The sequence below is a fragment of the Hemiscyllium ocellatum genome, chromosome 3 (genome assembly GCF_020745735.1).
Source record: "Hemiscyllium ocellatum isolate sHemOce1 chromosome 3, sHemOce1.pat.X.cur, whole genome shotgun sequence".
NCBI classification, from domain to species: Eukaryota; Metazoa; Chordata; class Chondrichthyes; order Orectolobiformes; family Hemiscylliidae; genus Hemiscyllium; species Hemiscyllium ocellatum.
Window position 1 is genome coordinate 4,752,707 of NC_083403.1, and position 13,239 is coordinate 4,765,945.

The window sequence follows — 13,239 nt, forward strand, 5'->3', positions numbered from 1 at the left end:
CTGTGCACTCTCGCTCTCTCTCTCTCTCTCCCTCTCTCCCTCTCGGCCTGTGCACTCTCGCTCTCTCCCTCTCTCCCTCTCGGCCTGTGCACTCTCGCTCTCTCCCTCTCTCCCTCTCGGCCAGTGCACTCTCCCTCTCTCCCTCTCGGCCAGTGCACTCTCTCTCTCTATCCCTCTCTCCCTCTCTCCCTCTCGGCCAGTGCACTCTCCCCCTCTCTCTCTCGGCCTGTGCACTCTCACTCTCTCCCTTCCGGCCTGTGCACTCTCGCTCTCTCCCTCTCTCTCTCTCGGCCTGTGCACTCTCTCTCTCTCCCTCTCGGCCTGTGCACTCTCACTCTCTCCCTTCCGGCCTGTGCACTCTCGCTCTCTCCCTCTCTCTCTCTCGGCCTGTGCACTCTCACTCTCTCCCTTCCGGCCTGTGCACTCTCGCTCTCTCTCTCTCTCGGCCTGTGCACTCTCGCTCTCTCTCTCTCGGCCTGTGCACTCTCCCTCTCTCCCTCTCTCCCTCTCGGCCTGTGCACTCTCCCCCTCTCTCTCTCGGCCTGTGCACTCTCGCTCTCTCCCTCTCGGCCTGTGCACTCTCACTCTCTCCCTCTCAGCCTGTGCACTCTCGCTCTCTCTCTCTCTCTCGCTCTCTCCCTCTCGGCCTGTGCACTCTCGCTCTCTCTCTCTCGGCCTGTGCACTCTCCCCCTCTCTCTCTCGGCCTGTGCACTCTCGCTCTCTCCCTCTCTCCCTCTCGGCCTGTGCACTCTCCCCCTCTCTCTCTCGGCCTGTGCACTCTCGCTCTCACCCTCTCTCCCTCTCGGCCTGTGCACTCTCGCTCTCTCCCTCTCTCCCTCTCGGCCTGTGCACTCTCGCTTTCTCCCTCTCCCTCTCGGCCTGTGCACTCTCGCTCTCTCCCTCTCTCCCTCTCGGCCTGTGCACTCTCTCCCTCTCTCTCTCTCGGCCTGTGCACTCTCGCTCTCACCCTCTCTCCCTCTCGGCCTGTGCACTCTCACTCTCTCCCTCTCCCTCTCGGCCTGTGCACTCTCACTCTCTCCCTCTCGGCCTGTGCACTCTCGCTCTCTCCCTCTCTCCCTCTCGGCCTGTGCACTCTCCCCCTCTCTCTCTCGGCCTGTGCACTCTCCCTCTCTCCCTCTCGGCCTGTGCACTCTCGCTCTCTCCCTCTCTCCCTCTCGGCCTGTGCACTATCTCTCTCTCGCTCCCTCAGTGGGTTGGTATTTGTTTGACCCCAGCAGCCATTGCAGGAGTGCAGTGGCTGGAGTGTGATTCAGGAGATCCACACCCCTGTCCCTGTTGCTGCTTCCTCTGCACCTTGATGAGATCCTCGTCTGTCAGCAGCAGGACAGTCTTCACACCGTTGACACCCGTCCGTTTGAAGAATTTCTTCAGTTCCTCCTGGAAGTCGCTGTGGTTGTAATCCTGTCGAATGGAAAGCACAGCAAGCTCACAGTCTGCAACGTAGCAGGCCAGGCTGGAGTTGGTTAACTTGCCCGTACTGTCCACTCCCACCTGGGTGAAAAACAACAGCATGGAAACAAGGTTAGGCTTGGGACGGAACACACCTCAGACAAGGCAAAACACAACCAAACCCTGCAGGCACTGGGAATGAAAACTTCACAACGCGAGCAAACTGTTGGAAATATTGAGCCCCACAGGCAGCATTTGTGGGGAACGAAGAGAGAAAGTTGCATTTCAGAGGGTCAAATAGGTTTCCTCCACGGATCTCCCACACATTTCTTGGGGGTTTCAATGAGATTTGTGTCCAGTAATTCCGCATTTTCACTGACTCCATGACCAGGTGAGAAATTGTCAGGAGGCAAATTAATCAAAGATCTGCCGTTAGTGGAAACCTGAAACAAAAAGACAACTTGCTGGAGAACATCAGCTCGCTGTGCAGTGCTGCTGCATTTGTGCTGACAGAGGATGGTCAGCACACTGTACAGTGCTGCTGCATTTGTGCTGACATACAGAGGGGGTTCCGTACGCTGTACAGTGCTGCTGCATTTGTGCTGACATACAGAGGGGGTTCAGCACACTGTACAGTGCTGCTGCATTTGTGCTGACATACAGATGGTGTTCACCACGCTGTACAGTGCTGCTGCATTTGTGCTGACATACAGAGGGGGTTCAGCACACTGTACAGTGCTGCTGCATTTGTGCTGACATACAGAGGGGGTTCAGCACACTGCACAGTGCTGCTGCATTTGTGCTGACATACAGAGAGCGTTCAGCACACTGCACAGTGCTGCTGCATTTGTGCTGACATACAGAGGGGGTTCAGCACACTGTACAGTGCTGCTGCATTTGTGCTGACATACAGAGGGGCTTCAGCACGCTGTACAGTGCTGCTGCATTTGTTCTGACATACAGAGGGGGTTCAGCACACTGTACAGTGCTGCTGCATTTGTGCTGACATACAGAGAGCGTTCAGCACACTGTACAGTGCTGCTGCATTTGTGCTGACATACAGAGGGGCTTCAGCACGCTGTACAGTGCTGCTGCATTTGTTCTGACATACAGAGGGGGTTCAGCACACTGTACAGTGCTGCTGCATTTGTTCTGACATACAGAGGGGGTTCAGCACACTGTACAGTGCTGCGGCATTTGTGCTGACATACAGAGGGGCTTCAGCACGCTGTACAGTGCTGCTGCATTTGTTCTGACATACAGAGGGGGTTCAGCACACTGTACAGTGCTGCGGCATTTGTGCTGACATACAGAGAGCGTTCAGCACACTGTACAGTGCTGCTGCATTTGTGCTGACATACAGAGGGGCTTCAGCACACTGTACAGTGCTGCTGCATTTGTGCTGACATACAGAGGGGCTTCAGCACACTGTACAGTGCTGCTGCATTTGTGCTGACATACAGAGAGGCTTCAGCACGCTGTACAGTGCTGCTGCATTTGTGCTGACATACAGAGGGGCTTCAGCACGCTGTACAGTGCTGCTGCATTTGTGCTGACATACAGAGGGGCTTCAGCACGCTGTACAGTGCTGCTGCATTTGTTCTGACATACAGAGGGGGTTCAGCACACTGTACAGTGCTGCTGCATTTGTTCTGACATACAGAGGGGCTTCAGCACGCTGTACAGTGCTGCTGCATTTGTTCTGACATACAGAGGGGGTTCAGCACGCTGTACAGTGCTGCGGCATTTGTGCTGACATACAGAGGGGCTTCAGCACACTGTACAGTGCTGCTGCATTTGTTCTGACATACAGAGGGGGTTCACAAGATAAAAGCAAGTTAGCTTGCAGTAAAACACCTCTTGGGATATTAGTTGGGGCTGGATGCCATTTTCCCTCTATTCGCTACACAGCCAGACATGTGGCGTGTCCATATCTCCCTCCCTTTGTGATCATTAGCTTCTCCACACACCCCTGTCCCTTTACAGACCCTCACTTCAGAGCACTGAGTGTACAGCATCCTGGAATGTGCCTGCACCCCATCCACTGTCCCACCTCACAGACCCGTTTCCAATCCCAACGCACAAATATATATAGAGAGGGAGACAGACAGGGAGAAAGATGGTGTGTGTGTCTGAATAGAGATCGAGAGAGGTAGATAAGGAGAGGCAAGAAGAGGCAGTATGTGTGTGTGTTAGTGTGTAATGTGTGTGGGTGTGGGTGGGTGTGTGTGTAAGAGAGACAGAGACAGACAAAGTGTGGGAGACAGGAAGCAGTATGTACCATCATCAGGTGTCCCCCAGGTTGACTGAACACTCGGGCTGCTCGGACAATGTGTTCCACAGCTTCTTTAAAGAACACGGGGTGAGAGACCTGGAGAGTGAAACACAGAAACACGCAGTCACACCTTTACCATCAACATCAACGTTGACATCATTGTCACAGTCTTTCCCAATCCCATTGTCCCCCACACTGTCCGCATCACAGTCATGGACCCCAACACTGACCCCATCACTGTAACTGTCTCCAGCACAGTCACTAACCCCATCACTGTCTCTGTCCCCATCACAGTCTCTGTCCCCATCACTGTCACTAACCCCATCACAGTCTCTGTCCCCATCACTGTAACTGTCCCCATCACTGTCTCTGTCTCCATCACAGTCTCTGTCCCCATCACAGTCTCTGTCCCCATCACAGTCTCTGTCCCCATCACTGTCACTGTCCCCATCACTGTCTCTGTCTCCATCACAGTCTCTGTCCCCATCACAGTCTCTGTCCCCATCACAGTCTCTGTCCCCATCACTGTCACTGACCCCATCACAGTCTCTGTCCCCATCACTGTCACTGACCCCATCACAGTCTCTGTCCCCATCACTGTCACTGTCCCCATCACTGTCTCTGTCTCCATCACAGTCTCTGTCCCCATCACTGTCACTGTCCCCATCACTGTAACTGTCTCCAGCACAGTCACTAACCCCATCACTGTCTCTGTCCCCATCACTGTCTCTGTCCCCATCACTGTCTCTGTCTCCATCACAGTCTCTGTCCCCATCACTGTAACTGTCTCCATCACAGTCTCTGACCCCATCACTGTAACTGTCTCCATCACTGTCTCTGTCCCCATCACTGTCTCTGTCCCCATCACTGTCACTGTCCCCATCACTGTCTCTGTCCCCATCACTGTCTCTGTCCCCATCACTGTAACTGTCTCCATCACAGTCTCTGACCCCATCACAGTCTCTGTCCCCATCACAGTCTCTGTCCCCATCACTATCACTGTCCCCATCACTGTCACTGTCCCCATCACTGTCACTGACCCCATCACTGTCTCTGACCCCATCACTGTCACTGTCCCCATCACTGTCACTGTCCCCATCACAGTCTCTGACCCCATCACTGTCACTGTCCCCATCACTGTCACTGTCTCCATCACAGTGTCTGACCCCATCACTGTCTCTGACCCCATCACTGTCACTGTCCCCATCACAGTCTCTGACCCCATCACTGTCACTGTCCCCATCACTGTCACTGTCTCCATCACAGTGTCTGACCCCATCACTGTCACTGTCCCCATCACTGTCACTGTCCCCATCACAGTCTCTGACCCCATCACTGTCACTGTCCCCATCACTGTCTCTGTCCCCATCACTGTCTCTGTCCCCATCACAGTCTCTATCCCCATCACTGTCACTGTCCCCATCACTGTAACTGTCTCCATCACTGTCTCTGTCCCCATCACAGTCTCTATCCCCATCACTGTCACTGTCTCCATCACTGTCACTGTCTCCATCACTGTCACTGTCCCCATCACTGTCTCTGTCCCCATCACAGTCTCTATCCCCATCACTGTCACTGTCCCCATCACTGTAACTGTCTCCATCACTGTCACTGACCCCATCACTGTCTCTGTCCCCATCACTGTCTCTGTCCCCATCACTGTCACTGTCTCCATCACTGTCACTGTCCCCATCACAGTCTCTGACCCCATCACTGTCTCTGTCCCCATCACTGTCACTGTCTCCATCACAGTCTCTGACCCCATCACTGTCTCTGTCCCCATCACTGTCTCTGTCTCCATCACTGTCTCTGTCCCCATCACTGTCACTGTCTCCATCACTGTAACTGTCCCCATCACTGTCACTGTCCCCATCACAGTCTCTGTCCCCATCACTGTCTCTGACCCCATCACAGTCTCTGACCCCATCACAGTCTCTGTCCCCATCACAGTCTCTGTCCCCAACACTGTCTCTGACCCCATCACTGTCACTGTCTCCATCACTGTCACTGTCCCCATCACTGTCTCTGTCCCCATCACTGTCACTGTCCCCATCACTGTCACTGTCTCCATCACTGTCACTGTCCCCATCACTGTCACTGTCCCCATCACAGTCTCTGTCCCCATCACTGTCACTGTCCCCATCACTGTCACTGTCCACATCACTGTCTCTGACCCCATCACTGTCACTGTCCCCATCACTGTCACTGTCTCCATCATTGTCACTGTCTCCATCACTGTCACTGACCCCATCACAGTCTCTGTCCCCATCACTGTCTCTGTCTCCATCACTGTCTCTGTCCCCATCACTGTCTCTGTCCCCATCACAGTCTCTGTCCCCATCACTGTCTCTGTCCCCATCACTGTCTCTGTCTCCATCACTGTAACTGTCCCCATCACTGTCACTGTCTCCATCACTGTCTCTGTCCACATCACTGTCACTGACCCCATCACAGTCTCTGTCCCCATCACAGTCTCTGACCCCATCACTGTCTCTGACCCCATCACTGTCACTGTCTCCATCACTGTCACTGTCCCCATCACTGTCACTGTCTCCATCACTGTCACTGACCCCATCACAGTCTCTGTCCCCATCACAGTCTCTGACCCCATCACTGTCACTGTCCCCATCACAGTCTCTATCCCCATCACTGTCACTGTCCCCATCACTGTCACTGTCCCCATCACTGTCACTGTCTCCATCACTGTCTCTGTCCCCATCACTGTCACTGTCCCCATCACTGTCTCTGTCCCCATCACTGTCACTGTCCCCATCACTGTCACTGTCCCCATCACTGTCACTGACCCCATCACTGTCACTGTCCCCATCACTGTCACTGTCCCCATCACTGTCTCTGACCCCATCACTGTCTCTGTCCCCATCACTGTCTCTGACCCCATCACTGTCACTGTCCCCATCACTGTCACTGACCCCATCACTGTCACTGACCCCATCACTGTCTCTGACCCCATCACTGTCACTGTCTCCATCACTGTCTCTGTCTCCATCACTGTCACTGTCCCCATCACTGTCACTGTCTCCATCACAGTCTCTGTCCCCATCACAGTCTCTGACCCCATCACTGTCACTGTCCCCATCACTGTCACTATCCCCATCACTGTCACTGACCCCATCACTGTCACTGTCCCCATCACTGTCTCTGTCCCCATCACTGTCACTGACCCCATCACTGTCTCTGTCTCCATCACTGTCACTGTCCCCATCACTGTCACTGTCCCCATCACTGTCACTGTCTCCATCACAGTCTCTGTCCCCATCACAGTCTCTGTCCCCATCACTGTCACTGTCCCCATCACTGTCACTGACCCCATCACTGTCACTGTCCCCATCACTGTCACTGACCCCATCAGTGTCACTGTCTCCATCACTGTCACTGTCTCCATCACTGTCACTGTCCCCATCACTATCACTGTCCCCATCACTGTCTCTGTCCCCATCACTGTCTCTGTCCCCAACACTGTCACTGTCTCCATCGCTGTCTCTGTCCCCATCACTGTCTGTCTCCATCACAGTCTCTGACCACATCACTGTCTCTGTCCCCATCACTGTCACTGTCCCCATCACTGTCACTGTCTCCATCACTGTCACTGTCCCCATCACAGTCTCTATCCCCATCACTGTCACTGTCCCCATCACTGTCTCTGTCTCCATCACTGTCACTGTCTCCATCACTGTCACTGACCCCATCACTGTCACTGTCCCCAACACTGTCTCTGACCCCATCACTGTCTCTGTCCCCATCACTGTCACTGTCCCCATCACTGTCACTGTCCCCATCACAGTCTCTGTCCCCATCACTGTCACTGTCTCCATCACTGTCTCTGTCCCCATCACTGTCACTGTCCCCATCACTGTCACTGTCCCCATCACAGTCTCTGTCTCCATCACTGTCACTGTCTCCATCACTGTCACTGTCCCCATCACTGTCACTGACCCCATCACTGTCTCTGTCCCCATCACTGTCACTGTCCCCATCACTGTCTCTGTCTCCATCACTGTCAGTGTCCCCATCACTGTCAGTGTCACCATCACTGTCACTGACCCCATCACTGTCACTGTCCCCATCACTGTCACTGTCTCCATCACTGTCACTGACCCCATCACTGTCACTGTCCCCATCACTGTCACTGTCCCCATCACTGTCTCTGTCCCCATCACTGTCACTGACCCCATCACTGTCTCTGTCCCCATCACTGTCTCTGTCCCCATCACTGTCACTGTCCCCATCACTGTCACTGTCTCCATCACTGTCACTGTCCCCATCACTGTCTCTGTCTCCATCACTGTCACTGTCTCCATCACTGTCACTGTCCCCATCACTGTCACTGTCTCCATCACTGTCACTGTCCCCATCACAGTCTCTATCCCCATCACTGTCACTGTCCCCATCACAGTCTCTATCCCCATCACTGTCACTGTCCCCATCACTGTCACTGTCTCCATCACTGTCACTGTCCCCATCACTGTCACTGTCTCCATCACTGTCACTGTCCCCATCACTGTCACTGTCTCCATCACTGTCACTGTCTCCATCACAGTCTCTGTCCCCATCACTGTCACTGTCCCCATCACTGTCACTGTCCCCATCACTGTCTGTCTCCATCACTGTCAGTGTCCCCATCACTGTCACTGTCCCCATCACAGTCTCTATCCCCATCACTGTCAGTGTCCCCATCACTGTCACTGTCCCCATCACTGTCACTGACCCCATCACTGTCACTGTCCCCATCACTGTCTGTCCCCATCACTGTCTGTCTCCATCACTGTCAGTGTCCCCATCACTGTCACTGTCCCCATCACTGTCACTGACCCCATCACTGTCACTGTCCCCATCACTGTCACTGTCTCCATCACTGTCACTGTCCCCATCACTGTCACTGTCCCCATCACTGTCAGTGTCTCCATCACTGTCACTGTCTCCAACACTGTCTCTGTCTCCATCACTGTCACAGGCCCCATCGCTGTCTCTGTCTCCATCACTGTCACTGACCCCATCACTGTCACTGTCCCCATCACTGTCACTGTCTCCATCACTGTCACTGTCCCCATCACTGTCACTGTCCCCATCACTGTCAGTGTCTCCATCACTGTCACTGTCTCCAACACTGTCTCTGTCTCCATCACTGTCACTGACCCCATCACTGTCACAGGCCCCATCGCTGTCTCTGTCTCCATCACTGTCACTGACCCCATCACTGTCACTGTCCCCATCACTGTCACTGTCTCCATCACTGTCACAGGCCCCATCACTGTCACTGTCCCCATCACTGTCACTGACCCCAACACTGTCTCTGTCCCCATCACTGTCACTGTCCCCATCACTGTCACTAACCCCATCACTGTCTCTGTCCCCATCACTGTCACTGTCCCCATCACTGTCTCTGTCCCCATCACTGTCACTAACCCCATCACTGTCTCTGTCCCCATCACTGTCACTTCAATGTGGAAACACAGCATTTGGCCCAATAAGTCCACACTGACCCTCTGAACCATTTTGCTACCCTATGTTTATCCCTGACTAATACACTTAACACTTTGGGCAATTTAGTATGTCCAATTCACCCGAACCAGCACATTTTTGGGACTGTGGGTGGAAACCGGAGCACCCATGCAGACACGGATGGAATGTGCAAACTCCATGTAGACAGTCACCCAAGGTGGGAATCGAACCCGTGTCCCTGGTGCTGTCAGGCAGCAGTGCTAACCACTGAGCCACTGTGCTGCCCATTACAGGGAGAGATAGAAGAACAAAGAACAAAGAAAATGTACAGCCCAGGAACAGGCCCTTCGACCCTCCAAGCCTGAGCCAATCCAACTGTCTAAACCTCTCGCCCAATTCCTAAGCATCTGTATCCCTCTGTTCCCCACCTACTGCATCTGTCCACCTCTCCCACCTCTGCTGGCAACGCGTTCCAAACGCCCATCACCCTCTGTGTGAAGTACTTGCCGCGTGTATCCCCCTTAAACTTTCCACCTCTCACCTTGAAAGCGTGACCTCTCGTTATTGAATCCTTCACTTTGGGAAACAGCTTGTGTCTATCCACCCTGTCTATACCCTTCATGATTTTGTAAACCTCCATCAGGTCCCCCCTCAATCTCCTTTTTTCTAATAAAAACAATCCTAACCTCCTCAATCTCTCTTCATAGCTAGTACCTTCCATACCAGGCAACATCCTCGTAAACCTTCTCTGCACCCTCTCCAAAGCATCCACATCCTTTTGGTAATGTGGCGCCCAGAACTGTACACAGTATTCTAAATGCAGCCGAACCAATGTCTGGTACAATATTAACAAGATCTGCCAGCTCTTATACTCAATACCCTGTCCAATGAAGACAAGTATACCATATGCCTTCTTGAGCACTCTATGCACCTGTGCAGCAACCTTCAGGGTACAATGGACCTGCACTCCCAGATCTCTCTGCCCATCAACTTTTCCAAAGGCTCTTCCTTTTCCAGTATAATTCGCTCTAGAATTAGTCTTACCGAAATGCATCACCTCACATTTGTCTGGATTGAACTCCATCTGCCACGTCTCCGCCCAACTCTCCAGTCTATTTATATCCTCCTGTATTCTCTGACAGTCCCTTATGCTTTCTGCTACTCCACCAACCTTAATGTCATCTGGAAACGTGCTGATCATACCAATAGTGCCCCCTTCCAGATCTAGTGTTGGACTGGGGTGTACAAAGTTAAAAATCACACCTCACCAGGTTATAGTCCAACAGGTTTAATTGGAAGCACACTAGCTTTCGAAGCGACACTTCAAAAGCTCGTGCTTCCAGTTAAACCTGTTGGACTATAACCTGGTGTTGTGTGATTTTTAACTCTTCCAGATCATTTATGCATATCACAAACAACAGTGGCCCCAGCACTGACCCCTGTGGACCACCACTGCTCACAGGTCTCCATTTGAAGAAACTCCCTTCAACTACTACTCTCTGTCTCCTGTTGCTCAACCAGTTCTTTATCCACCTGCTAGAACACCCTGCACACCATGTGACTTCACTTTCTCTATTAGTTTACCATGGGGAACCTTATCAAACGCCTTATTAAAGTCCATGTATAAGACATCAACAGCCCTTCCTTCATCTATCAACTTGGTCACTTCCACAAAGAACTCTATTACCAGATGCCTGGTGGTGGTTTCAGCTGGGGGTCATCGTGTCTCAGAGTAAGAGGAAAGCATGTGAAGGTGGTGTCTTTGTGGTAAACTGAGTTGGAGGTGTTTCTCAGGAGTAACACGCTCACCACCAACACTGTCGTTGTGTGACTGACAGTCTCACAGGGGAGGAGATGCTGTGAGGGTTCGAGGCTTTAGGTAATGATGGTCCCCTGGGAGTGCGGTCTCTTACTTTCAGATTTGTGGAGCTGTGCCTGAAATGGAAATTGGCCAGGACATTTTCCAGTTTGTTCATATTTGTAATCTGTCTGTAGATTCTATTGTTGCTCGGGACATAGATTTCCAGAAAATCTCCAAATAGAAAAGAATTGTCGATTAACTGAGCAGGGCTCCACTTCACCTAGGAGTTCACAGATCAGAAAAAGGCAGTCAATCTCCTTAATCATAACACAACAAGCACTGGTCAAACATTTGTACTCCAGAAAACCCCTGCTCAATATCTGGGACTGTATAAAACCCGTCTCCTATATAAGGGTCTGTATTAAACCCCTCTCCAATATCAGGGATTTTATTAAACCTCTCTCCGATATCAGGGATTGTATTAAACCCCTCTCCAACATCAGGGACTGTATTAAACCCCTCTCCAATATCAGGGTCTGTATTAAACCCCTCTCCAATATCAGTGACTGTATTAAACCCCTCTCGAATATCAGGGAATATATTAAACGCTTATTCAATATCAGGTATTGTATTAAACCCCTCTCCTATATCAGCGTCTGTATTAAACCCCTCTCCGCTATCAGGGACTGTATTAAACCCCTCTCCACTATCAGGGACTGTATTAAACCCCTCTCCGATATCAGGGACTGTATTAAACCCATCCCCAATATCAGGGATTGTATTAAACGCCTCTCCGATATCAGGGACTGTATTAAACCCGTTGTTGTGGTTCTGTTCGCCGAGCTGGAAGTTTTTGCTGCAAACGTTTCGTTCCCTGGCTAGGGAACATCATCAGTGCTATTGGAGCCTCCTGTGAAGCGCTGCTTTGATGTTTCTTCTGGTATTTATAGTGGTTTGGTCTTGCCGCTTCCGGGTGTCAGTTTCAGCTGTATATGGGGTCAGGTCTATGTGTCTGTTAATGGAGTTTGTGGATGAATGCCATGCCTCTAGGAATTCCCTGGCTGTTGTCTGTCTGGCTTGTCCTATGATGGTAGTGTTTTCCCAGACAAATTCATGTTCCTGGTTGTCTGGGTGTATGGCTTCTAGGGATAGCTGGTCGTGTCATTTTGTGGCTAGCTGATGTTCATGGATGCGGATTGTTAGCTGTCTTCCTGTTTGTCCTATATAGTGTTTTGTGCAGTCCTTGCATGGTATTTTGTAAACTACGTTAGTTTGGCTCGTGCTGGCTATTGGGTCCTTTGTTCTAGTGAGTTGTTGTCTGAGTGTGGAAGTTGGCTTGTGTGCTGTTATGAGTCCTAAGGGTCGCAGTAGTCTGGCTGTTAGTTCTGAGACGCTCCTGACGTATGGTAGTGTGGCTAGTCCTTTTGGTTGTGGCATGTCCTCGTTCCGTGGTCTATCTCTTGGGCATCTGGTGATAAAGTTGCGTGGGTATCCGTTTTTGGCGAATACCTTGTATAGGTGTTCCTCTTCCTCTTTTCGCAGTTCTGGTGTACTGCAGTGTGTTGTGGCTCTTTTGAATAGTGTCCTGATGCAGCTTCGTTTGTGTGTGTTGGGGTGGTTGCTTTCATAGTTTAGGACTTGGTCTGTGTGTGTTGGTTTCCTGTGTACCCTTGTGGTGAATTCTCCGTTGGGTGTTCTCTCTACTAACACGTCTAGGAATGGGAGTTGGCTATCCTTTTCCTCTTCTCTCGTGAATCGTATTCCTGTGAGTGTGGCGTTGATGATTCGGTGTGTTTTTTCTATTTCTGTGTTTTTGATGATTACAAAGGTGTCATCAACATATCTGATCCAGAGTTTGGGTTGGATTTGTGGTAGGGCTGTATGTTCTAACCTTTGCATAACTGCCTCTGCTATGAGTCATGGGATCACCAATCTCGGGACTCACAGCAGAGGCAGTTATGCAAAGGTTAGAACATACAGCCCTACCACAAATCCAACCCAAACTCTGGATCAGATACGTCGATGACACCTTTGTAATCATCAAAAACACAGACATAGAAAAAACACACCGAATCATCAATGCCACACTCACAGGAATCCGATTCACGAGAGAAGAGGAAAAGGATAGCCAACTCCCATTCCTAGATGTGTTAGTAGAGAGAACACCCAACGGAGAATTCACCACAAGGGTACACAGGAAACCAACACACACAGACCAAGTCCTAAACTATGAAAGCAACCACCCCAACACACACAAACGAAGCTGCATCAGGACACTATTCAAAAGAGCCA

At 51.5% G+C, this 13,239-nt stretch overlaps 1 protein-coding gene across 1 annotated transcript in view; it reads right to left on the bottom strand.

The window, feature by feature from the left end:
• The window catches only part of LOC132832876 (dynein axonemal heavy chain 6-like), a 670,564-nt gene that overhangs the window by 253,475 nt on the left and 403,850 nt on the right, over positions 1 to 13,239 (bottom strand). The window contains exons 55-57 of the mRNA XM_060851082.1: positions 11,060 to 11,227; positions 3,693 to 3,782; positions 1,316 to 1,513 (exon numbers count right to left, since the gene is read on the bottom strand). Of these exons, the coding sequence (XP_060707065.1) occupies positions 1,316 to 1,513; positions 3,693 to 3,782; positions 11,060 to 11,227 (456 nt within the window). The remainder of the gene's footprint in view (positions 1 to 1,315; positions 1,514 to 3,692; positions 3,783 to 11,059; positions 11,228 to 13,239) is intronic.